Below are 25,922 nucleotides of genomic sequence, written 5' to 3'. Positions count from 1 at the left end.
AACACAGTCGGCTTCCTTTGTTCTCAGTACGAGGAAGCTCATGGTGCGGTGGAGGAGGTTATGAGACACCTTCCGCTGAACTAGGGCGAAGGGGGGTGCTCGGTTCCCAGAGAGGAAGTTAACAGGGAATCTTCGGGCAGGCACTGTCTTTGAGGTGACAAGGTGGGATTGCAAGGCAACATTTCATGAGGACAATGGAGGGACTTCTAGGTGGGGTCTAAAGGCCTTAGCATGGGATCTCGATATTCCTGGGATGAGGTAAATAAGAGATTTGGGGGAGATAATGAGGGATCCCTACGATGAGTGAAGACATGAAAATGAACAGAGGCCCCGTTGATTGGGCCCTTGTGCCTGGTTCTGCGTTGACTTGTCTGAGTGGCTACTGTGGGGCGTGTTCCCTTTGAAGATCTTGGAGGATGCCCCATTCCCTGTGTGTCTTGCTGAGGTGGGGTATTTGGAGTACAGCCGAATCCTGAGCCATCATCTGTCGAAGATGCTACTTGTAGAAGGTCCTTACCCCGTCCTCACCGCCCCCCCTTGCCCACTCCTCTGGGTAGCTGGCTTCTTCACCCCAAGAAAAGGGACTTGGGGGCCAGGTGGGTACCCCACTTCCATCTGCTCCATCTTCCGAGCCTCTGACCTTCCTCTTGTGCCTCTGATCTGAGCTCCAGCGAGGAACCTTGTTGAGGTCCTGGATGGCAGCCACCATCCATCCACTCGCCCCATCCTGAGGCCACGCCCCCTGCTCTCTCGGCTGGAACATCTCCCCCCTCCGGTCAGGTCTCTCCCCTGCTGCCCTCCCCCCCCCCCCCGACCCCAACACACCCAGTCCATTTCCCACAAAATCCTCAGAGAGCGATTAAAACCGAAATCAAAAGTATTTGTAAATAACACCGGTCTCCCTCCCTTTTCTAAAGTTCCCTTCCGTCACTTGGCTCTTGCGAAAGACCTACATTAGTACCTGTTTTTGTCAACCGAAGGAAATCTGAAGAGAATTTTTTCTTTTAGGAGAAAATGAAAAGCGAAAATAGTATTCGGCGTTGGTTTTGCGGTGGACATTATAGCGGAAGCGCCCACCTGCGCAGGGAGAGGGGCGCCCGAGGTCCTTCCCCGGGATTACACGCAGCATCCCAGCATCCAGACGCCGGAGCTCCGACCTGTGTCTGCTTTAGCTCCACTTACTTTGTGCGCCCGGTGGCAAGATGTGTCCTAAGGATCAGAAAAGCCTGAGAGAGTTTATTATTTGGGTCTGGAAACACTAACAATTTTTTCCACATACATTAATGATAATTACTTCTTCACATGAGGCCATTTTGACTTACAAAAGGTTTCATCGGGACGCTTTACTTTTGCATGGCTAGGGAAACCTGTATATCTGATGAGGGATTATATCCAGATTATAGAAATTCCTGGAAGTTATAGAGGAAGTTAATAGGGAATCTCCAGGCAGGCACTGTCCTTGAGGTGATAAGGTGGGACTTCAAGGCAACATTTCAAGGGGACAATGGGGGGACTTCTAGGAGGGTCTAAAGGCGTTAGCATGAGAGCTCAATATTCTCGGGTGGGATGCAAATACAGACAACAACTCAACAACTCAACAACAAAAAAACCCAATTAAAAAATGGGCAAAGGACTTGAATAGACATTTCTTCAAAGAGGCTATACAAATGGCTCATAAACAAACAAAAAGATGCCAAAGGTCACTAGTCATTAGGGAAATGCAAATCAAAACCAGAATGAGATAGCACTCTACATCTGTTAGGATGGCTACTATCAAAAAAACAAAAACAAAAAACCAAAAAGAAATAACGGTTGTTGTTGTTTTAAGATTGCATTTATTTATTTGACAGAGAGAGACACAGTGAGAGAGGGAACACAAACAGGGGGAGTGGGAGAGGGAGAAGCAGGCTTCCCACGGAGTAGGGAGCCCGATGCGGGGCTTGATCCCAGGACCCTGGGATCATGATCTGAGCCGAAGGCAGACACTTAACAACTGAGCCACCCAGGCTCTCAGGACATAGACTTATTTTGATTTGTATCCAAAACATGAGGTGGATTGATGGATGAGTGGAGGAATGGATAGATACAATATGATCAAGTAAATGTAGCAATTTAGGTAATTGTGGAATCTAGGGGTATTCACTGTATTATTCTAACTTTTGTGTATGTTCATACTTTTTCAGTAAAAAAATGTTGGAAAAGAAAAACTGGATCCTTGATGGATCTGAGTGGCTGCTGGAGTCACAAAAGGAAGGATGAGCGACTTTGAGCGCCTCCTGCTGAGAAGGCACAATGCCCTCTGTGAAAGTCTTGCCAAGAAATGGCAACAGACCTGGCCATTGGTTGGTCGAGGTGAGGACAGAGGAGCATATTAAACTGAACCACACGGGCGACATCAGACCGATAAAGTCTACATGATGGATAATCCAGTTTCTTCAACAAACGTGTTGCAAGGGGGAGAAAAGAGGAGCCCAGAATTTAAAGGAGGGCCTTGTCTGCATTTTTATTTGAACCAACTGTAAACAAACACTAAATATTTAAGAAACAACTGGGGGAAATCTAAACACACACAGGCTACACAATGATGCTGAGCAATTATTGTTAAGCTTTTTAGGTGTGATAATGATGGCACGCATTGTTTGTGGTTTTTTCTTTCCAAGATACACACAGGGAAAATGATGTCTGGGATTTGCTTCAGAATTCTCCAGTGATGGGGGTAGGGAGGGGGGTCGAGCTGAAACAAGACTGGCAATGGATATTGGACACTGCTGATGTTGGCTGTTAAGTTCAGGTTCATTACATTATTCTTCCCTGTTTTGCATATGCTTTAAACTGTCCATAAGAAAAGGTTTCTTTTTTTTTTTTTTAATAAGTAGCTATTTTATTTGAGAGTGGGGGGAGGGGCAGAGGGAGAGAATCTTCAGACACCCCACTAAGCATGGAGCACAAGCAGGGCCCAATCCCACCACCCATTAGATCATGACCCCACCCGAAACCAAGAGTCAGATGCTTAACCGACTGAGCCACCCAGGCGCCCCAAGAATAAACTAAAAAAATAATTTTGGTAAGAGGCTGCCCTATCAAATACCAAAATATATTCTAGTGGCGATGTCTTTTACCAGGTGGCCAATTACCAGGCTTGATCCTACAAGTAGCTGTTCCCATTGAGAATCTGTTACAGATAGCCTTGAACCTGGGTAAAATGATGTCGCATGTGGTTACTCACTGTAGCAGCATCGTGAACATGGCAAAGGATTAGAAATGATCAATGACCCCCAGAAGGGAAAAATGCTTCCATTTCCATGATGGGCTACAACACAACCATAAACTAGAACAAGGAAATACTGTAGGCCTGGTTATGTGGGACCATCTCAAAGACCTATCGGGTGAGGAAAAAAAGAGTTCTGTAGAGTAGTACATGGTACTATTAAAAAAAAAATGTGGGGGGCACCTGGGTGGTTCAGTTGGTTGGGTGGCTGCCTTCGGCTCAGGTCATGATCCTGGAGTCCTGGGATCGAGTCCCACGTCGGGCTCCCTGCTCAGCAGGGAGTCTGCTTCTCCCTCTGACCCTACCCCCTCTTGGGCTCTCTCTCTGTCAAATAAATAAATAAAATCTTTTTTTTTTAAGATTTTATTTATTTATTTGACAGAGAGAGAGCACAGGTAGGCAGAGAGGCAGGCAGAGGGAGAGGGAGAAGCAGGCTCTCCACTGAGCAGGGAGCCCGATGCGGGGCTCGATCCCAGGACTCTGGGATCATGACCTGAGCCGAAGGCAGCCACTTAACCGACTGAGCCACCCAGGCGCCCCCCTTTTTTTTTTTTTTAAAGATTTTATTTATTTATTTGAGAGAGAATGAGAGACAGAGAGCATGAGAGGGAAGAGGGCAGAGGGAGAAGCAGACCCCCTGCTGAGCAGGGAGCCCGATGTGGGCCTCGATCCCGGGACTCCAGGATCATGACCCGAGCCGAAGGCAGTCGCTTAACCAACTGAGCCACCCAGGTGCCCCGCCCCCCCTTTTTTTTAAAGATTTTATTTATTTATTTTGACAGAGAGAGACACAGCGAGAGAGGGAACACAAGCAGGGGGAGGGGGAGAGCAGGCTTCCCGCAGAGCAGGGAGCCCGATGTGGGGCTCGATCCCAGGACCCTGAGATCATGACCCGAGCCGAAGGCAGACGTCCAACGACTGAGCCACCCAGGCGCCCCTCAAATAAATAAAATCTTAAAAAAAAAATTGGGGGGCACCTGGGTGGCTCAGTCGGTTAAGCTTCTGCCTTCAGCTCGGGTCATGATCCCAGGGTGCTGGGATCGAGGCCCGCATCGGGCTCCCTGCTCGGCGGGAGGCCCGCTTCTCCCTCTCCCACTCCCCCTGCTTGTGTTCCCTCTCTCGCTGTGTCTCTGTCAAATAAATAAATAAAATCTTAAAAAAAAAAAAAAACTCTAAAAAAAAAATGTTTTTTAAGGAGGTTCCCCCAAGATCAAGAGTCACATGGTCCACCTACTGAGCCAGCCAGGCACTCCACATGCTACTATTTTTGCAAAAGATGAGAAAGCATAGTATGTGTACAGATTTCCTTGTATCTGGATGAAGTGTCTCTGGAAGCAAAAACAGGAAACCAGATGACATTAGCTGCCTTCAAGGAGATGACAGTCCTGGCTAATAGAGACATTTCACTGCTTAGGTCAATACTACCTACCCCCCCTCCAATTTATAACTATAATGCATATTTAATATGAAAACTGTTATATAGGGACGCCTGGGTGGCTCAGTCGGTTAGGCGGCTGCCTTCGGCTCAGGTCATGATCCCGGGGTCCTGGGATCGAGCCCCGCGTTGGGCTCCCTGCTCAGCGGGGTGTCTGCTTCTCCCTCTCCCTCTGCCTGCCTCTCTGCCTACTTGTACTATCTCTCTGTCAAATAAATAAATAAAATCTTTAAAAAAAAAAAAAAGAAAACTGTTATATAAAAAGCAAACATCAATACATTAGTATGGAATTATCTGGATAAGGGGAGCTGCAATGCACAAGGTCTTGAGAAATCCAATGAGAAAGAAAAATATTTCACTGCCTTTCACAATGTGGCTGACACATATCCTGTCTCAAGTACAGCTATTCAGTAGAAACACCCTGGCAAGGGCACCTGGGTGGTGCAGTGGGTTAAGCATTGGACTCTTGGATTCGGCTCAAGTCGTGATCTCAGGGTCCTGATCTCAGGATCGTGAGATCAAGCCCTGTGCTGGGCTCCACACATGGGGAGTCTGCTTGAGATTCTCTCTTCCTCTCCCTCTGCCCCTCCCGCTTGTGCTCGCTCTCTCTCAAATACATAAATCTTTAGGAAAAAAAAAAAGCAAAAATAAATCATTTCCTTTAAAAAAATAAACACTTTGGCAAACACCGGATTAACAACGATATCAAATGTTTATTAAGTACATTGTTTCCATGTCTCTCTGCTAAGCCTCTGACATAAAGAACCTCATTAGCTATTTACATTAGTCCTCGGAGGTAGCACGCGTGACCACGCCCAGTTCAGAGTTGAGAACGAAGGTCCAGAGAGGGAGAGCCATTTGCCTGAAGTCACACAGGCAGGAAAGGGTGAACCTGGCAGGCTTATCTACGTGGGAAAGAGCCCCTTCAAGGCCTCCATCCTTTGTTGGTCTCTGTAGCAAGCAGTTACTGGGAGCCTTCTGTGCTCCAGGTACTGGCCTGCTAGCTGGTGATCTGGAGGTGAGCAAAGGTTGAAGAGTTTAGTCTGGCTTCTTCTGCAGGATCTTGCTTTAGCTGCAGTCCCCAGGAGAGCAAACACTCGCTGAAGAAGGGCCCAAGGATCACAGCCTCCAGCAGAGAAAAGACGAGTTTATTACCAGCTGGTGGAAATGGTGGGTGTTAACTAAGGCTGGGAGCTGAGGGGGAGGCAGAAAGATCGGATTCAAGGGCCTGATTAGGTCCTTGCTTGTCCTGGGTCCCTCAGGGGCCTGTGCCAGGCTCATAACCATGGAAGGTATGACAGTTTGAAGGGTTGCATCCCCTCAGAATTCTCCCATTGAAATCCCAATGCCCGATGTGATGGTATTAGGAGGTGGGCCTTTGGCAGGTGCTAGGTCATGAGGGTGGAGCCTTCTTCAGTGTCCTTATAAAAGGGACTCCAGAGAGATCCCGAGTCCCCCCAACCCTGTGAGGACACAGCCAGAAGGTGTGGGCTACGAACCAAGAAGAGGGCCTTCAGCAAAACGTGACTACGCTGGAGCCTTGATCTTGGACTTCCCAGCCTCCTGAACTGTGAGAAATAAATTTCTGTTTATAAGCCACTCCATCTGTGGTATTGTTACAGCAACCCCAAAGGGAGTAAGACAGAAGGAAAGTCAATTCACAGAGGTGGGATCTCCAGGCAGGAATAAGGCACGGGGAATGGTAAGGCCGACCTCTCCCTGTCGGGTCCCTCTGGGGGCGGCGAGGCCCTCTGGGTGGGTGCCTGCTCCAGTCCCCCCCCCAGAGCCACCCGTAGGCTTCAGCACACACTGAACACTGAGGCGGCCTGGCCTTGGTATTTCTCCTGGACTGTCTTGAGAATGGGTATGAGGTTCTGGAAGGTGGGGCGGAATGAAGCCTCTGCCTCCCAGCAGTTCTTCATGAGGAGATAGATCTGGGCAGGAAAAAAGTGGGACTGTGGGGGCTGCTCTCTCTGCAGTCCGATGGCGGGGAGGTGAAAAGGGCGGGGGGGGGGGGTCTCACCTCACAAGGACATCTCTCTGGCCGGGGCAGCCTCTCCCCTCGTTCCAGCAGTTCTGTGAGCCTCAGCACCGTCATCTGCCCCTGGGTGAGGCCTATGAGCTCGATGAATTTCTGCATGAAAACAAGACCAGCTCTTTTCAGGAGGCGGGTCTCCCTAGGTAGAGGTCAGAAGCCTGCAGGTACAGGGCTGCCCGTCCCGCCTCTGCCAGTTCTTGGTGCGTAACTTTAGATGTATGACCTCATCTCTCTGGGCCTCGGTTTACTCACCTGTAAAATGGGGTGGTCACATCTACCACTGGGCTATTGTGTAAGTTAGGTAACTAATACTCATAGAGTAAGTCTGAAGTAGGGATTTGCTATTAAGTCTCTCGACAAACTGTTTCCATCTGTCCGGAATCTCTTCTCCCCCCTCTCTTACAATGGCGCTCTGATTTGCTTTGGGAATAAACTCCTAGCCTAGGGGCGCCCGGGTGGCTCAATCCTTAAGCGTCTGCCTTCGGCTCAGGTCATGATCCCAGGGTCCTGGGATCGAGCCCCGCATCGGGCTCCCTGCTCAGCGGAGAGCCTGCTTCTCCCTCTCCCGCTCCCCCTGCTTGTGTTCCCTCTCTCGCTCTGTCTCTCTCTGTCAAATAAATAAATAAAATCTTTAAAAATAAACAAACTCCTAGCCTAGCCTTAGTTCCTCCCCCAGCCCAGGCCTGAGGCTGCGCGCCTGAGGGGCTAGGGGCCCGGGGGCGGGGACCTGCCTGAGATGCTACCACAGAGAGCAGCTGAGTGGAGATGGAGAAAAATGGGTCTCCTGAGGACAGCTGAGCATCTACGTCAAGCTGCGCCTCCCCGGCTGCAAACGGTTGAATAAGCTGCTTCTATTTGAGTGGGTTTCTATCGTGATGGCACTGTGAGGCCCAGGTGGACTAAGCACTCCTACAGTGGGACAGCTGGGAATCCAAGGCATGCCTTTCTAGCGCCTCTGGTTTGGGGTGGGGCTGAGGGCCTGGCTCTCACCGATGGGGGGCTCTGGCTGGAGTCACAGTAGGTCAGCAGCTCATACATGGTGACCCCGAAGGACCAGACGTCGGATGCATAGTAGAACTTACACTCCTTCAGGCACTCTGGGGCATACCTGGGGGGGATGGGGCACTCAGGCCTTGGGCCAGACCAGCTGGGAGTCCTTACCTGGAGCTTAGGGGCTCTCTGGTCCCAGTCAGGGCCCCATCCTTGGGGGGGGGGGGCGGGCAGTTTCCCTGGGACCAGGCCCTGTCATCTGAGACCCCAGCATCTATCCCCTTCACCCTGTCTGCTCCAGGTGACCCTGACACCCCACTCCAGCCGGGTCCTGTCTGGTCACCAGAACACGGGGCTGTCCCCATCTTCGCGCACGCGGTAGTAGTCATGGCCTTCAGGCACAGCCTTGGCTAGGCCAAAGTCCCCGATTTTGACCAGCCTGTCGTTGTCCAGCAGCACGTTGCGGGCAGCCAGGTCTCGGTGCACATAGTGCTGTGCGTGAAGGTAGGCCATGCCCTGGGGGAAGGGCGAGTCAGGCTCAGTGGGGCGGGGCAGAGCCTGAGGAGCCTGGGCCCGGACTGGAAGGGGGTGGGGGAGTGGGGGGTCAGGTCAGGATTGCGGGGACCAGGCAGGCGTGGGCAGGGTGGCAGCTGGGAGCAGCAGAAGGGAGCGGGGCTGGCAGCAGGGGTGCGAGAACCGGGAGGGACTGGGCTGCTGGAAACTGGGTGGGCTGGGGAGCCGGCCCAGGAGCGGGGACTGGTGAGCAGACGGTATGGGGCCATCAGGCCAGGCCGAGGAGGAGGGGGCCGGGCGCAAGGAACAGGGGCCGGCGGGCCCACCTCACAGATCTGCTGGGCGAAGAGAAGCAGCTGCGCCAGGCCCACGCTGTGCCGGGGCAGGTAGTCCCGCAGGCTTCCCAGGGGCACGTACTCCATGACCAGCTGCACCGACTTCTCGCCTGATGCGGGAGACGGGTGGCCCACGCGGGCGATGGACGCAGGGGCTGGGGGCCGCCCGTTCTGAGCCCCACAGCCTCCCCCCCTCCCCAAGGTGGGGCCCTGCGTCGCCCACAGCAGGTCCAGTCCTCAGACGGGCCAGCCCACCCTAAAACGCATCCCCAGGTGCCCCAGCAGAGGGGCCCAGGCGGGAAGGGGGCAGCCCCGGCCGCAGCCGCCCTAGCGCGTCCCCCGGCCCGAGGCTCCAGCCGGAAGCTCTAACTGGCCGCAGGCCCTGCCGGTCCCGCCCACCTGGGTCCTCGCAGCAGCCCTTGTACTTGACGATGTGCTTGTGGTAGAGCGTGCGCAGGATGTCGATCTCCCGCCTCCAGCCGGTGCGGAGCTGGGGGCCGCAGTCCGCCTTGAGGGCCTTCACGGCCACCATCTCGCCAGTGCCGTCATTCGTGGGGTCGTAGCAGTACAGGCAGACCTTGCCGAAATGACCCTGGCCCCGGGGACACGCAGGCGGGTCGGCCCTACCCCGGCTCCGCAGGCCCCACCCCCGGCTGGGTCGGATCGGAAAATCCTAGGCCCCACCTACTCCGTGTTAGTGGGTCTCCTTGGGGGCAAGGACTCCTTTTCCAGGCGTCAGAGCCTCCCTTGAGGCCGAAGGTCTTCTAGGCCAGGCCCCCCACCCATATTTCCACAATTGACTTCAGGCCTGCCCCAGCCCCCAGGGCCCTCACCTCGCCCAGATCCCGGATCTTTTTCAAATAGCGCTTGTGGAAAATGGTGGGGTCTGACATAGGCGAGTCGGGGTTCACAGCCAAGACGTCAGCAAGATCTAGAAGAGCCACAGTGGGTGTCACGGAACCCCGGCCTCCTCCCCAGCAGGCCCACACTTGGGGGCACAGAGAGGGGGCCACCGCTCCCCCAGCATCTGGTCTCAAATATAAGGAAACTTTTTTTTTTGCAACAGCTGGAAAATTCTGTCATGTCCAAAATGCAGAAGTGGCTGCATCCTAATGGACACCTGGGATGGTCTCAGCACAGGCATCCGCACGCCCGTAAGATGCTGTCACACGTGACATGAGTCACTGGGCAGAAACCTCAGGGGCGCTGGGCGGGCACAAGCAGGAGTCGGGGCAATGCGGTGGGGCTCACTTTGGGGCTGCAGCTGAGTGAGGTCACGCAGGATGGTGCGGAAGGAGGGCCGCTGAGCTGCTTCATAGGTCAGGCACTGACTGGTGAGTGTGGCCAGCTCCGGGCAGGAGGGCTGGGGAAGCCGGTGCTGCTTCTGGTAGAAGCACTCTTTCTGCCGGGAAGGAGACCCACAGCAGTCAGTGCCCACCGCCCATCGCCAGTCCCCTTCTCCAAAAGACAGTCAAGCTCCCAGAGCAGGCTAGGTGCTTGTTCCGGTCACTCCCATTTTACTGATGACGCGACTGAGGCTTGGCGGAGGGAAGCGGACTTGGCCACCACTGCAGAGCCGGGGCTCGATCCCAAGTCCAGCTGACTCTGCTGTGCTCGAGAGCAGCTCACACTAGGCCCTTCCTGCCCTGGCTCGTCCTCTCTCTGCCTCCTGGAAGCTCCAACCACAATCTGAGGCCTCAGGGCCTTTGTACATGCCGTGACCGCTGCTAGGCTGCACTTCCTAGCCTGGGTCACTGCAACACTCCTGTACTTAGATTATAACCTTCTCTGGGAAGCCTCGCCGGACCCCTCAGCTGGTTCAGGGGAGTCCTCTGGTCCTCCCTCACCCCCACAGCCTGTGGCTTCTCCCATGACGGCCCTGATGGCTCTGCTTAAAACCGAACCATGTCACTTATTTGCTGTGTGTCACAACAACCTAATGAGGTAGAGACTGTTAACCCCAACTGACAGATAACCAGATGGAGCCCCAGAGAGATGAGGCCACCTAGATACGTGAGGGCACACGGCCAGAGGGGAGGCAGCTCAGGACCCTGAATGTGCCCTCTAGACTCCTTGGAGGTACCAATCCCCTCTGTAGGAAGGGCCCAGAGATGCCCTGGACATACCTCGGAAGGGCCACGGCCCTGCAGAGGGGCCTCCCCGTCAAAGCAGATCTCCAGGAGGGTGGCACCAAAGCCCCACTTATCGGCTGCAGTGGTTAGGCTGTTGGCTCCGCCAGATAGGCACTCGGGGGCTGTCCAGGGGATCCGCTCCACCCGCTCTGGGGGCCAGGGTCAGAGGTCAGCGAGGGTGAAAAGAGTGGGAGGGAAGCCTGTCCCTGTACCCAGCCCTGCCCGGGTCCTCACCCTCCCTAGAAAGGGCACCCAGGCCCACACCAGGGTCGCTCAGCTTGATGAAGGGGCTGGTGCCCTCTGCCAGTCCCAGCCTCGCCAGCAGGATGTTCCGGCCACACACATTACCGTGAACCAGGCTCTTGTCTTCCTGTGGTGGGGTGGAAAGGGGGCGTGACCACGGGGGGGGTGCTGTAGATGCTGGCCCCACTCCCATCCCACGTGGTCTCCACAGGGACGGCCCACGTGAAAAAAATAATCATGGTCAAACAACAAACAAAACAAAGCAAAAACAATCATGGGGATCCAAATACATTGGCATTGCGACGGGGCAGCACTGGGTACCCAGGAGGTCCTTCCTCCTCCTCCAGCACTGTTGGGCACCCCAGATGTCAGCATTCCTCCCGGAGCTGGTGGCCAAAGCTCGTGGTCGGGTCCAACTGCTGTCCTCCAACCACGCCAGGCGAGCTCCTGCCCCAGGGCCTTTGCACTGGCTATTCCCTCTGCCTGGAATGCACTTCCCCAGATGCCTGCACGGCTCCTTCCTCACCTTCGGGTCACCTTAGTGGGGCCGTCCCCCACCCATCTATTTAAAACTTCACCTCTTCCCTGGACTGTAGCAACTGCTTGTCCCCACCCCGCTTTTCTCCCACAGTTGTCACTACTTTCTAAAATACTATGTAGTTAATCATTATTTGTTTGCCCCTCCCAACTAAAATACCCACTCCCTAGCGACAGAGACTTTTCGTTTTGTTCTCTAGTGCATCCTCAGGGCTTAGGACAGAGCCAGGCACCCAGAGGTGCTCTGGAAACTGGGGTCACTGGGGACCAGGAGGAGCTGGGACGAATGGCAAGAGGGAGTGACAGAGGGGCTGAGGGCAGGCCCCATGGGACATAGAGGGGTGAGGTGTTCTTCTCTTGGGGGAGATGAGAGCCACAGGGGTGTGTGAGCAGAAGAGGTTCGTGGAAAGATCCCCCAGGGCCAGTGTGTAGATGCAGTCATGTGTTGAGGCCCCCACACCCGATGCTGAGGCCACCGTGGCACCCCCCATCGATCCCGGCCCCACCCACAGGCCACGCACCAGGTAGCTGAGGGCGCTGGCCAGCTGCTGGGCCACAGCCACCTTCCAGGCCACAGGCACGTGGCCCTTCTCCCGCCGCAGCCACACGTCCAGGGGCCCGTGCTCCACGTACTCTGTTACCATGATGTCTGCAAAGGCCCAGCCGCTGCAGAGGCTGCCCACCTGCCTCCCCGCTCCAGGACTCGGGGGTCAGGACATGGGGGCTGGGACGACGGTGGGTGGGGAAGGCGCTGGGGCAGAGATGCGGGGAGCGGCTTGCAAGCGACTCGGGGGTGAGGGGAGATGCAGAAGGGAGGTAGGCAATGTGGGTGCAGGGTGAGGAAGAGGTGAATGCTGACATCTGAGTCTAGGAGAGGGAGCTGGGCAAAGCTGACACGTAAGTGACAAAGCTGAGGACGGGACTGGGGAACTGGGGGTGGGTGCAGACAAGTGGAGGTGCGGAGCTTGAGGCTGGGGCATGAGTGATGAGAGGATCCCACAGGCTTGGGGTGCTCATGGGGTGTCGACCAGTGTTGGAGGGAAAGCAAGAGAGACAGACACATGGGGCTGAGGATCTGGGGGCTACTAGCTGGACAAGGAGTTTTGAGGTACATGCAGAGTAAGAGTAGGGGTGGGGGCAGAGCAGGGGCTGAGGTCTGGGAGGACTGGGGTGCCCAACAGTGCTGGCGTCCGCATGGGGTCCCACAGTGCCGGTGGGGTCAAAGGGTAAATAGAGGCTGGGTGGTAGAGGTGTTAGGTGGCGACGGAGCTTAGGGATATAGCCAGGTGTCAGGGTGTGGGTGTAGCCAGCACTGAGATAAGGTAAGAGTCAAGGTGTAGTCAGGGAGTGTTGGAATAGAGTCAGCGGTTGGGGTACAGATCGAAGGTCAAGTAGTCACAGATTGAGGTGTGTAGTCAGGGATCATGGTATAGGTCAAGGTGGAGCACGGACTCAGGGGTGAGGAAGACACAGGCTGAGGGTCGGGGTCCAACCCAGGGAGTGGGCATAAGCGGGGCACGGCCAGCACACGGGGGCGGGTGTGAGCAGGGGTGAGAGTGGGCGCGCCGGGGCTCACTCACTCTCAGAGCCGTGCACGCAGATGCCGTGTACAAAGGCCAGGTGCACGTGGGAGACCTGGCTCATGAGGCTGGCTGTCTCGTAGAAGGCCTGGGGGGACGGGGCAGGTCAGGCAGCCGCAGACACTGACCCCTGCAGCCCTCCCCCTGCCCGCCCCCCGCCCCCGGCTGTGCTCACTCACCAGGGCGATGTCGTGGTGACTGGGGTCCAGCACCTTGAGTACCACTCGGAGCTCTTGCCCACAGTCCCCACCGGGCGTAGGGGGGTCCTCACCATCGGCCGTGCCCTCCTTGGGGCCTCTGCCCCCCACTCGTAAGATGCCCTCATACACATTGGTCCTCGTGCCTTGGCCCAAGTGGGACAGCTGGAGGAACAGGGCAGAGAGCATCTCCATGACAGGCACTCGGGGCTGCCCTCCCCAGTGCCCCCCGGGCCCCAGAGAGCTCTGACCACACGCACCTGGGTGATGTCATCCTGGCAGATCCGGTGGAAGCTGAGCTGGCTGAGGTTGGGCAGACCAGTGCTGGCCCGAGGCCCCCGCATGATGACGAGGTTGGAGATCTCTGGGGGGGTGAGGTGGCATCACCAAGGGTGGCCTGAGATGCCACCCCCACCCCATCCTAGGGCCCCCCATGTCGTACCTCCTGGCCGAGGCAGGCAGCAGCGGTGCAGGGAGAAACAGTCGTCACCAGCCCGCAGGGAGCAACCCTGGAGGGCAGCGCGCAGCTCCCGCACGCTGGGGAAGGACCGGTCCCAACCCTCCAGCGTGAAGCCCCCGGCCTGCAGCTCAATGGGGAATTTACGCAGGTGCACGTGCTGTGTGCCCGGGGCCTGCGGTGGGGGGCGGGGCGGGGGGCGGTGAGCAGGGGTCCAGGCAGGGAGCGCGCCCAGCCCCGGCCCAGGACCCCCGCCCCAGGCCCACCTGCTCACGCTGGGCCACCGTGAGGATGAGGCGGTTGAGGTGGCTGGTGCTCCAATGGATGAGGTAGAGGCCATCCTCAGGCCGCAGCTTGGCCAGCACAAATGGCTCCCTGCAGGGGACAAGGGGGCCACTGTCAGGGAATGGGGGGTACTGCGGGCCCCCTGCCTGGCAGCAGGGGCACACAGAACCTGCCCGTAGGGGGGCACTCCCAGCTGGGACAAATGTCAGACATGGGCACTTAGGTGGTGACGCAGAGTCTGAGCACATACACACACCAGTGTGACGCTGTCACGCACAGGACAACTCACGGGATGAAAGAGGCACCAGGACAGGCATGCGCGCGGGGCCACGGTCAGGCAGCACCACCGACCGGTAACGCACAGAGACAGGGGACAGCGATCAGATACCGGATGGACACACGCCCAGCCAGCCACTCTGCCACACGCTGGGCAGTCTGTCAACACGTGCCACACAACCACCACAGACACACGCACTGTGACAGGGTGGCATTGGGGCCTCGACATCCCAGGCTCAGAGGTGACAACCGTCATGAGCACAAACAGGCCCGACACGTGACGCCACCACCCGGGCCCAGACACCCACACACGCGGGGGCTCCCACGCTCCTGTCCACCAAACGCCCGTGTCTCCCCAGAGCCCCCGTGCCGAAACCCGCCCCCCCGACGTGATGGAGCGAGGAAGTGTGGCCTCCGGGGGCTGAGTAGGCGGAGAGGGCGGAGAGCCCACGGATAGGATTCGTGCCCTTTTACAAAAAGGACTGCAGTGAGCTCCCTTGCCCCTCGGCCCACGTGAGGACCCAGCTGGAAGCTGGCCGTCTGTGGACCAGGGCGGGGGGGCTCTCCACCAAACACTGGGCCTGCCTGCACCTTGAACTTAGGACTTCCAGCCTCCAGAACCGTGAGAAATCAAGGTCCGCTGTTTTTTTGTTTTTGTTTTTTTTATTTGACAGAGAGAGAGAGACACAGCGAGAGAGGGAACACAAGCAGGGGCAGAGAGAGAGGCAGGCTTCCCGCGGAGCAGGGAGCCTGATGCGGGGCTCGATCCCAGGACCCCGGGATCATGACCTGAGCTGAAGGTAGACGCTTAACGACTGAGCCACCCAGGTGCCCCGTGGGGTCCACTGTTTCTGCATCACCCACTCAACGGTACTGTCAAAGCCACCCAAACAGACAAGGACACCCGCGGATGGGGCCCACAGACGCCCACCGGGGGGGCGCACACCGGGCGGTGACCCGGCACCACCCTGGCCCTCAAGAGACAGAATGGCCACTCCACCCTCCTCTGGCATAGAGACTTGGCTCCTAGGGGTCAGACCTCTCAAGACACCTCAACGGCTAAGTCCCGCTGTCACAGGTAGGATGGGGGACAGCCAGGCACAGGTATGATGACCACATAAGCTCAGAGTCACACCCTCTGACCCAGCAGCATGCAGGACGGCCGCACGCATGTCTGAGGAGCCCCCGAAGCCCAGACACCGCACATTCTCCGCCCCACGTGTCCGGACAGAACCGCACAGGCAGGGACCTCCAGTGACCAGGACAGACACACACCCGCAGGGATGTGAACACTCACGCGGACGTGAGAATGGCCACCAGCGTCTGTGCAACACACAGCTCCACAAAAACCACCCATCCCACCGCCCGCGACGACAGGCAACAACGATTTTATATGCAGTCATAAAGCACGGCCACGCGCCAGGCGGGCTGCTAAACGTGCAGAAGTGCACGGTGACAGTCCCAAACCCCAGTACCGTCACGACACGTGTCCACACCACCGCGGGCGCCCTCTCTCCCCCTACACCCCTGGCGTGCACATCGGCATGCATGCACACGCGAGTGCGCGCACTCCCACACATGCACACGCGAACACACACGCACTAACATGAACGCGCACCAAGACGTGAACACGCATAAACAGGCGCACACACCGCGTTCACGCCTCCCCACACCTGGAGCTGACAGTCCGGCTGGCGGCCGCCACCTCGCCCCCCATCCCCCGCGTGCCCACCCCCAGCACTCACAGCAGAGGTCCGTGGATACCGTCCCGGATGCTCATCACTAGCCGTGGTGGAGCCACCTCGTGGCACAAGTAGTGGCTCGAGTCGGCGGTCAGGCGGAAATAGCCGTCCACCAGCGACACCAAGGACAGGGCCATGGCCCGGGAAGGCAGGGTCAGCTCCTGCAGGCCAAGGGCGGGGGGTGAGGGGTGGGGGGGGTGGGTACGGACGGATGGACATCAGGCAGGCCTCGCAGGCCAGAGGCGCCCCCACCCCCTGCCAGGCCCCCGGCCCCAGGCCCCACCAGGCTCTTGTTGTCCTGACAGTGGATGCTGACATGGCGTTCCTTCAGCACCACGTGCGTGATATCCTGGAAGTCACAGAAGTAGGCCCAGGGCGCTTCCTGAGGCCTGTCCGTGGGCTGATCGCCCACCTCTGGGGCCTTGGTTTTCTTCCCAAATGGGCCAGCACGGGGATTCCTGCTGCTGCCGTCGCTTCTGGGACCCTGGAAACCCAGCACGTGGGGCAGGTGGATGAAGCAGGGCTATGCCCGTTTAGTCTCCCACACATTCTCCCTGGGGGGAGGCCAGAGCTGGAGGGACTGGGGACGCTCCTCGGGCATCCCCACTCGAGTCTGTGTCACAGATGGGATGGGGACCCTCCCCCAAGAGATCCACACACCAGAAGCCAGAACCTCAGGGAGGAAGACAGGAAGAGCCGGGCCCTCGCACCCCCAGATACCAGACAGGGATTCCTCAGAGGTGCAGACCCCAGAAATTAGGTCCCCAAGGGGTAGAGACAGAGGACACTCCCCAAAAAACCACCCCAGGGGACAGACAGACATAGCCCAGAGCCACGTGGGGAAAAGGCTCACGGCAGTCCCCCTCGGAGGCCAAGGCCAAAGCTGAGCAGGAGCCCCAGCCCCAGCCCGACTTGGACCGCTAGATGGAGGAGGCACTCTGCTCACCTCTGCCTGTATCGGCCGCCACTGGATGCCACCCGTGCCCGTCACCAGCACCTCATGAGTGGGGGGCCCGGTGGCCAACTCCGGCCCAGGCTCTGGGGGAGCCTGCCCGCCGTCCCGGATGTAGTAGGGCTCCCCGACAGCCTGGGCCGGCAGCTCCAGGTGGCACACGGGCAGGCGCTCGGTGCCGAAGCGGGGTGCCAGCAGCTCGAGCGTGGCCAGGTATTTGACCATGATGACCTGCTGCGACACGTGGCCTGGCTGGAAGGCCCGCACGAACCTGCGGAAGATGTTCCGCAGGCGCAGCCGCGTGAGCGCGTTGTGCTGCTGGATCTGCAGCCGGAAGGAGCGTGGGATGCAGTCCTTGAAGCTGGGGGGGGGCAACCAGGAAGGGCTGGTCAGGAGCCCGGGGCTGCAGGCCTAGCTGGGTGCCATTGGGCAAGTGGCTTAGCCTCTCTGAACCTCAGCTGCCTCGTCTAGAAAATGGGCAGGCTGTCATGCAGGGCGGACGAGAACACAAGGAAGGGCCGGCGCAGGGAGGCTGGGAGGGGTCAGAATTCGGGAGGAGACGAGGGGGCTAAAATCCCAGCTCTTGGACAACTTCCTTAGGCCCTAAAGGGCTCTGTCTTCTCTTCCGTAAGGTGGGGTCAGACAGGGCCCAGCTCCAGGGCTGAGACAATTAGGGTGGCTGACTGGCACATCCTAAGGAAGATGTGACCGTCAGGGGCTGTCACTGTTGGAGAAGTCATATTGCTTTATCATCGGTGTTATGATTATCAACAGATAATCTCTCTCTGCTCCTCCCAAAGCCCCACCCCCTCACGCCTTCCCTCACTGCCTGCCGGGCACCCAAACCAGTAGAGCTCCCTTATGTAACAGATTTCTCCACGTCCCTCTCTCCCACCCCTTGACCAGAAGGATCCTAAAGCTCGAGGTTTTAGCTGCCTCCTGTCCCCACTTCCAGGCTTCCTAGGGCTCCCAACGGCCCTTGGGAGAAAGGCCGCCTGACTAGAGCCTCATGGACTCCTGCTCTCGGGCCCTTGTATTCCAAGCTCAGATCCCCAAGAAACAGGCCTTTGCTGCCTACTGCCTCTGGGCCTTTGTATATGCTTTTCCCTCTGCCTAGAATGCTTTGCCAATGTATTCCACATCGGGATAAAGCTGACTCAACCTTCAGGTCTTAGCAGAAATGTCACCTCCCCTGGGAAGCGTTTTCTGCCATCCAGGCTAGAGAGGGTACTTCCTCTGGGCTTGCCAGCACCCTGGACTTCGCTGTCCCAGCCCGAGTCTTCCAGAGTGATAACGCAACAGGGATGGAAAGATGCACGCTTTAAGAAGGACTGCTGGTCCTCAAAGATCCGCATCTCCCACTACCTCCTCCAGGCAGTGTACCCTGATTACCTGGGCCCTCACGGCAATGGCGGAGCCCACAGCTGGCTCCCAGCTCCCCACACTCCTGTGTCTGTCCTTCCCCAGAATCCTAAGGAATTCTCCAAGCTCACTCTGCTCCAGCCACACATCCTCCAACGTATCAGGCAGGCCTCAGGGTCTTTGCACGGCCTGTGCTGTCTGTTTAGAATGCTCTTCTCCCAGACACTCGCAAGCCTCCCGCCTTCACTTCCTTCACACCTTTGAATTTGAATGCTACGTTCTCAGTGAGGAAGTCCCGGACCACCCAAGTTGAAACTGTACACCCCTCCCTCTCTGACGCTCTCCTTCTTCCTCCTTTCCTGCTTAATTGCCCGCCTCTGCATTTATCACCGTTGGAAGCACTGGACCTTTCACTTCTGTATTTTGTTTACTGCCTGTCTCCTTCACCAGATGTGAGCCCAGGAGGACAGTGGCTGCTGTCTGACTTGTTACTACTGTGGCCCCAACACCCAGAACTAGTGCTGCTAACACCACAGGTGTATACAGCAGGTACTAGATAAGTGCTGAATGAAGACACGGCAGTTTGCGAGGTCTCTCGCGGCTCCCAGACGCCCGTGCCCGCCCCGTTCCCAGACACCTGATCTTCTTGGCCACCTTCCCCAGGGGGATGCCATGGTAGAGAGCAAGGTGGCAGAGATGCAGGAAGGCCATGCCCAGACTCTCATTCTTAAAATGGTGGATCTCCTCCTCGCTCGAGAGCTCCGATAGTGATGCCACGTCATTCACAAACTCATGCTTGCCCTGGGGATTGGGGGGGATTGGGCAGAAAGGGAGGCATGAGCATCCGTTCGCTCCCCAGCTTCTGTCCACCCTGGGGATGGGAGGGAACCCCTGTTTTCCGGAAAGGTCAAATACACAGCACGCATGCCTCCTCTGTTCAACTCTCGGCCTGTGGCAGACATCACGAATTGATCACAGCACTTTTTCCCGTGCAATCCCGTGTCTCAGGACCCTTTGGTTCAGGTGGCCAAAGGATCCAAGATGGCATGAGTTGAAATCTATTAGCTTTAGTGAACTGGGGGAGAGATGGGGGGCTCCTCAACTACCCTTAAGTCCCTCACAAATAGTCCTACTTCCCCAGCCCTACACACACCTGCTCAAAGAGGTACTCAAAGGAGGCTGGGTCCAGCAGTTGCATCCCCTGCTCTGCCTGTTCTGAGGAAGACTTGGGCCCTGGGGGCCCACAGCGGTATATCGCCGGCTCCTGAGGGTTCGTGCCATGCCAGTTCCGGAAATAAAACCTGCAAGACGGGATGGAGAGGTCGCAGCTGGGGCTTAGCATGGACTTAGACCAGCTCCGGGAAGGTGGGGTGCAGGGGAGCAAGGGGACAGAACAAAAGGGGACAAGGCTCTCAAGGGGTCATCACCCACCTCATGCGGAAGTACAATGTCAGGCTCATGTCTCTGGAGATCTCCAAGACGTGGTTTGGGGGCAGCCAGACCTGAGCCTGGGCATCGAACAGAGCAAAGAGATTGAGGCAGGACGGAGTGATGCCTGGAACAGAGGGTCAGGAACAGAGAAAGAGGGTCAGGAGGCAGCATCTGCTGCCATCTGCCTTGTGGACGCCCAGACCTGCTGTTTCCCATCACAGGCCTTCCCTCCCTGGGCCTCCTCCTGCCCACAGAGGACAATGCAACACGGTGACCAGGCTGTGGTTTCACAGACTACATTTCCCATCCTCCTTTGCAGCTGGGATGGGGCCACAGGACCAGTTTCTGGCCAATGGGATGTTGGCGAAAGGGACACACAGATTTCTAGGCCTGGAAATAAACTCTTACCATCTCCTCTGCCTCAGGGCTGTTAGAGACCCCTTGTGCCAAAGCTACGAGACAGAGGTGAATCATCTGACCTGCATTAGATTTTAGGTAAACTTTCATTGTCTTGACCCAGGAAAATGTGGGGGGCTGCTTTTAACTTCAGCGAGAACCTACCCTACACTGACCAGCCCAACTCTACAAACTGCTGACACATTGCCTGGTCTGTCTCTGAACTCCAACCCTGGAGGAATATTCAACTACCTCCTGGCTGTCTCCCCCTGGATATCACGGCCCCCTTAGGCGTGCCTTGTTCTAAAGGGGCCTCATCCCAGGTCCCCAAACCTGCCTCTTGTCTGCCCAGTTTTTTAAGCTGGGACTTGGTCCTTGTTCTCCACTTTGCCCGCAACCCACATCAGATGGGTCACAAGGCCTGCTCTTTCCGCATCCTCCATCTCTGGGATCCTTCAAGTCCAAAGCCCAGCCCTAGTCCAGCCTCCAGACTGCTGCCATTCCCCATACCGGCTACCCAACGCATCCTTTTATACACATCACTTGAAAATGTTATCTAAGTCCGTTCAGAATACTTTATCATCACCAAAGTACAGCCACAAGACATAAAACTTGCCCCTGCCTACATCCACCTCTTTTCCCCTCCCACAAAGAGTTAACCATACTCCTAAACTAGAGTTTATCATTCCCATATCCTCTATGACCCAGTCTCAAATGTTATAAACTCTAAATGCAATATTACACAAAGGTGTCCTTCTACAATTTACTTTTTCATGTTACAACAGGTTTTACTTATTTATTTAAGATTTATTTATTTATTTATTTATTTGACAGAGAGAGACACAGCAAGAGAGGGAACACAAGCAGGGGGAGTGGGAGAGGGAGAAGTAGGCTTCCCGCTGAGCGGGGAGCCCGATGCGGGGCTCGGTCAGGACCCAAGCCGAAGGCAGACGCTTAATGACTGAGCCACCCAGACGCCCCTTATTTATTTATTTTTAAAGATTTTATTTATTTATTTGACAGAAAGAGAAAGAGCGAGAGCAGGAGCACAAGCAGGGGGAGTGGGAGAGGGAGAAGCAGGCTTCCCACTGAGCAGGGAGCCCCATGTGGGGCTCGATCCCAGGACCTGGGATCGTGACCTGAGCCGAAGGCAGATGTTTAACGACTGACCCACCCAGGCGCCCCTACAACAGGTTTTAATATTTTTATTTTAAGATTTTTATTTATTTATTTGACAGACAGAGACACAGCGAGAGAGGGAACACAAGCAGGGGGAGTGGGAGAGGGAGAAGCAGGCTTCCCGCTGAGCAGGGAGCCCGATGCGGGGCTCGATCCCAGGACTCCGGGATCACGACCCCAGCTGAAGGCAGACGCCCAACGACTGAGCCACCCAGGTGCCCTACAACAGGTTTTAAAACCTCATACATGAGGGGCGCCTGGCTAGCTCAGTCAGTACAGCATGTGACTCTTGATCTTGGGGTCATGAGTTCAAGCCCCATGTTGGGCGTAGAGATTACTTAAAAAAATTAAATTAAAAAAAAAAAACCAAAACACTCCACAAATGATGTGTGTAACTTTGGTTTAATTTCCTTTTTCCTGATTGTATAGCTTTCCAGCATTCAACCTTACTACAATTTGTGTGTTCTTCTATAGAGGGTACTTTGAGATGGTCTCCCACTTTTCACTAAGATACATGAAGCAGCTCTGAACATTCTCGTATGTGTCTCCTAGAACACATGAGCTGAGCGTCTGAACAATGAATATCTAGAAGTGGAACTGTGTGGCCTCAGGGAATGGATGTTCCAACAGTGCTGGATGATGCCAATGGCTTTCCAAAGTTGCTGGGTCCAAGTGTATTGCCACCCACAGAAGGAGACTGCCTCCTGGCGAGACAACTTCCTAAAGAACCAATCTGACTGTTTCACTCTCTGGCTTAAACCTTCCATGGTTCCCCATTGCCCCATGAGAAAGCCCAACCCCCTCAGCACAGAATAACCATGACCTGGGGGGCGCCTGGGGGGCTCAGTCGGTTAAACTGACTCTTTTTTTTTTTTTTAAAGATTTTATTTATTTATTTGACAGAGAGAGACACAGCGAGAGAGGGAACACAAGCAGGGGGAGTGGGAGAGGGAGAAGCAGGCTTCCCGCGGAGCAAGGAGCCCGATGCGGGGCTCGATCCCAGGACCCTGGGATCATGACCTGAGCCGAAGGCAGACGCTTAACGACTGAGCCACCCAGGCGCCCCTAAACTGACTCTTGATTGAGGATGAGGTCATGATCTCAGGGTCGTAAGACGGAGCCCCAAGTCGGACTTCGCGCTCAACGGGGAGTCTGCTTGGGATTCTCTCTCTCTCCTCTCCTCTGCCCCTCCCCTGCCTCACTAAAATAAATAAATCTTAAAAAAAATAGTAACTACGACCTGGACTCTGACAATTATGCTCCACTTTCAATTCCTACTTCCCTTTTCAAATTCTTGAGAGCGACACTCCAGTTACTCTTAAGATCTTTTGCTTCCTTAAACAGATCAGGCTGTCTGGGCTCTTTACACATACTGTTTCTTCTGCTGGGCATGTTTCACATTACCCAGCACACCCGTCAGGGCTCTTGAAGGATCAGCCACCAACAGGAAAGTACGAGGTGTGGTAGAAATCCACCATGAGGCCCCCATCCAGTTGTGGGGAAGGGTGTTTGAGAGGATTTCCCAGAGGAAGGGGAATATAAGCAAGGTCTAGTTGGACAGACCTTCTTCTCCTCTGGAAGAAGAAATGATAACTTTTGGTACCTCTACTACGGGCTCTTTCAGCCATTCCACAGTTCCTTACTGCTCTCAGGAGAAAGTGTAAATGCTGGACTCCTCCCTCTGGCATTTAAGGCACCATAAGATCTGGCCCTGGCTGACCTCTCCCCCTTATCTCCCACCTGGAGGTCACTGCCACCCTGGTGTCCCGGCTCCCACCCTCATCCGCCACAGTCTATTCCCCGCATAGCAGCCAGAGAGCGCCTGTGACGCCTGAGTCCAGTCACGTCCCTCCTTTGCTCACAGTCCTCTGTGGCTCCCACCTCACTTGGAGTCAAGAGTCACATGCCCTGCCAACTGAGCCAGCCAGGCGCTCCTCTCCTGAATTTTTAATTTTTCTCCATCATCTACCTCTGCTCTCCCACACAGTTTTTTTTTTTCTTAGTACCTTATTTATTTGAGAGAGAGCGAGCGAGCGAATGAGCATGAGTTGGGGTGGGGAGAGGGAGAGGGAGAAGCAGACTCCCCGCTGAGCAGGGAGGCTGATGCGGGGCTTGATCTCAGGACCCCAAGATTGTGACCTGAGCCGAACGAAGGTAGACCCTTAACCGACTGAGCTACCCAGGCGTCCCTCCCACATGGTTTTCTTATTCATTGTGTTTCTTGCTAATTTTCCTATTGGAATATCAGCTCTACAAAGGCAGTGATTTGGGGCTGGCACACTGTAGTTGCTCACTCAATGTCTGCTGAATGAACGGGCAGACAGACAGACGGACGGACGGACAGATGGATGGGCCCCGCTGCTGTCAGCACCTCCACCCCTGCCACAGGGCTAATGCCCCAGACTCACCGACTTTTTGTGCAATGTGGATGCAGACCTCCTCTGCGGTCAGTGTGGCCTCGCTGAAGGTGACCCAGGGGTCCCCGCCGCCAGGGCCAGCCCAGTGCAGAAGGACCTTCAGGCCTCCCTTGGTGGCCATGGGCTGAGCTCCATCGCCATCAGGCTTGCTGTCCCTGGTGGTGGCACCCCAATGGCACAGAGGCATGCTTTTGACAGCTGGCTTGGCTAGAGAGAGACAGGCCATCAGCCCCCAGACGTTAGGCCTGAGGGAGATTCTAGAACCCCCTCATTGTGTAACTTTAGGCATCCAATTCTCCTCCTGAGCCCGTTTCTACATCTGTTTGATGGAGTTAGGGTACACGTCCACACCTGTTAGGTTTGTCATGAACAACACTGAACCTCTTCATTGGACAAACTTGCACCAATATAAAAACCTGCTTTGAACCCACCTTCCCCAAATCACCAGGCAGGCAGGTGTGGTCAGACAGACCAGGGAGTGAATCTTGGCTCTCCCCGTGTCAACTCAGGCAAGTCACTTAGCCACACTGGGCCTCAGTTTCCCCATCAGAAAACGAAGACGCGGAGAGCATTGCCACGAAAAGAAGTCTGTGACATCCCCACAGCACCTAGCCCTTAATGCAGGCATGAAAAAATAACAAACATGACAAAACCAAAAATAAAATCATTATTATTGATTCCATCATCCTGATCGTCTTTCTCCTGCAGGCCAAGATTCCTGCCTCCCACATCTACCCCCACGAGTGACCCCAGGCCCTGCTGACTCCCCTGAGCCTAGGAGGGGTTGTTTCCACTCTCCCCTCATCCAGGCGCCAGACTTTTCGAGAGCCAGGCCCGGGGCTCAGGCCTCCAAGTTCTCCAGTTTTAAGATAAACAGTGATGGGAAGAAGAGCATGTCGTCATAGCACAATGTCAGATTCCTCAGGAATCAGCTCCTCTCTGAGCCCGTTTCCTGGTCTGGAAAATAGGCATATATAGCAGTCTCTCCCTCAAAGGGGTGTTGGGAGGATTCAGTGAGGTGAGGGAGGGGAAGCGCTCTGCACAGAGCCTGGCGTGCGGTACGTACTTAATAAATGTTCGCTATTATTTTATGCTAACATCGGAGAAAACACGGATGGGGTTCTGGGGGTGCCCATTTCCTTCTTCCTCGTCCCCACTGCGTGCAGAGCCAGCTTGGCAGATGCGGTAGGAGTGACGTCTGCACCCAGGAGGCCCGCACCCCTCCCCCCAACCCCCCCCCCCAAAGCCTGGCTGGCTCGGGCAGGAGCCGCGATGGGCACCCACCAGTCATCGGTGTTTCTACCCACCCCCCTGCCAAGCGCAGCCTCCCGCCGCTCCTCCCACCACACCCCCCGCCGGCCGCTGCCCTCCAGAGGACCTCCCGGGGTTTCCAGGCTCACCCTTTCCCCCCGGACTCTGGCTCGAACCCCGGACCCCGCCCCGCAGTCACGGGCAGCCACCGCCAAATCGCCTCCGAGACGCCGCCTCCCATTGGCCGCCTGAAATGGGCATACTCATTGGCCGCCGTTGTGACCCGTCGCTCGTAACCATTGGTCTTTTCGTTGCAATAGCGGCGCTCCTATTGGTCTTCAGCTTCACTTTTTTTTAACCTTCAACCGCGATTGGCTGGGTCGGCACCTGGATGCGCCGCAGCGTCAGCGATTGGCTGCTGGGGGGCGGAGTGGGCGGAGATGCGGAAGGGGTGGCTAGTAGGCCGGGTTCAAGAGTGCGGCCTTCCTACGGCGCCGTGACATCGATTTCCTACGCGGGCGGTTGGCCCAAGTGAGACTTTCGGACCTGGTGTAAACCTCTTGTCCTCACTTTGGCCCGACCCCCTGGCGTGTGACTCCATTCCTTCCCTGATCTCCGCCTGGCCAGCTCCACCTAGCTGGATGAAGAACCCCCCACACACACACACACACTCGCGAGAGGCATTTCCGGCCCACCTGTTCAGATCCTCTCCCTGATCCTCCTCAGGCTGTCAAAGTAGCCGCTTGGAAGTGCCACCTGATCTGACTTCTAATCAACACACAGCAGCAAGTCGCTGTCGTTTACCGAGAAGGCTATGCACTGAGTGTTTTCATGCAGTATCTCATTTGAGCCTGGCAGCAGTCCTCTGGGGGTTTATGTTATCCCCATTTCTCCGAGCAAGAAACT

General features: G+C 56.1%; 1 protein-coding gene and 1 long non-coding RNA gene across 6 annotated transcripts; one reads left to right on the top strand and one right to left on the bottom strand.

The window, feature by feature from the left end:
- Window positions 1–43: 43 nt before the first annotated feature.
- Window positions 44–1,242, top strand: LOC144379149 (uncharacterized). Its single transcript, XR_013441511.1, has 2 exons — window positions 44–596; window positions 1,009–1,242. It is a non-coding gene; the product is annotated as an uncharacterized LOC144379149 (long non-coding RNA).
- Window positions 1,243–5,396: 4,154 nt separating this feature from the next.
- On the bottom strand, window positions 5,397–25,242 carry TYK2 (tyrosine kinase 2). Of its 5 annotated transcripts, XR_013441483.1 has the most exons (26): window positions 25,166–25,241; window positions 24,197–24,379; window positions 23,757–23,972; window positions 19,774–19,897; window positions 19,496–19,643; window positions 18,980–19,143; window positions 16,975–17,341; window positions 16,312–16,512; window positions 16,032–16,189; window positions 13,992–14,100; window positions 13,711–13,900; window positions 13,529–13,632; window positions 13,251–13,433; window positions 13,072–13,159; window positions 12,013–12,140; window positions 10,946–11,081; window positions 10,706–10,860; window positions 9,831–9,981; window positions 9,413–9,510; window positions 8,979–9,171; window positions 8,571–8,689; window positions 8,075–8,247; window positions 7,732–7,849; window positions 6,727–6,837; window positions 6,203–6,658; window positions 5,397–5,715 (listed from the first exon to the last, which is right to left on the bottom strand). XR_013441483.1 is itself a non-coding variant. In XM_078055818.1 (25 exons), the coding sequence occupies exons 3-25, from the start codon at window positions 23,950–23,952 to the stop codon at window positions 6,503–6,505; spliced, it is 3,570 nt and encodes a 1,189-aa protein (XP_077911944.1). In that variant the 5' UTR covers window positions 23,953–23,972; window positions 24,197–24,379; window positions 25,166–25,241; the 3' UTR covers window positions 5,397–6,502. The 5 variants fall into 5 exon arrangements, 3 of the variants coding, with proteins under 3 accessions (XP_077911944.1, XP_077911954.1, XP_077911947.1); XM_078055818.1 differs by having other exon boundaries at window positions 5,397–6,658; XM_078055828.1 differs by having other exon boundaries at window positions 5,397–6,637.
- Between the last annotated feature and the right edge of the window lie 680 nt (window positions 25,243–25,922).

The sequence above is a fragment of the Halichoerus grypus genome, chromosome 1 (assembly GCF_964656455.1).
Source record: "Halichoerus grypus chromosome 1, mHalGry1.hap1.1, whole genome shotgun sequence".
NCBI lineage: Eukaryota > Metazoa > Chordata > Mammalia > Carnivora > Phocidae > Halichoerus > Halichoerus grypus.
Note: the sequence above shows the minus strand (reverse complement) of the source record. Positions and strands in the feature narration are given on the sequence as shown.

Coding starts and splice junctions, on each gene's coding strand:
- TYK2 (XM_078055818.1), bottom strand. CDS start 23,952: ATGCCTCTGTGCCATTGGGGTGCCACCACCAGGGACAGCAAGCCTGAT. Junction 13,901..13,991: donor CGGTGGCCCAGCGTGAGCAG/GTGGGCCTGGGG, acceptor CCCCCACCGCAG/GCCCCGGGCACACAGCACGT. Junction 8,248..8,570: donor TCGCCCAGCAGATCTGTGAG/GTGGGCCCGCCG, acceptor CCCTTCCCCCAG/GGCATGGCCTACCTTCACGC.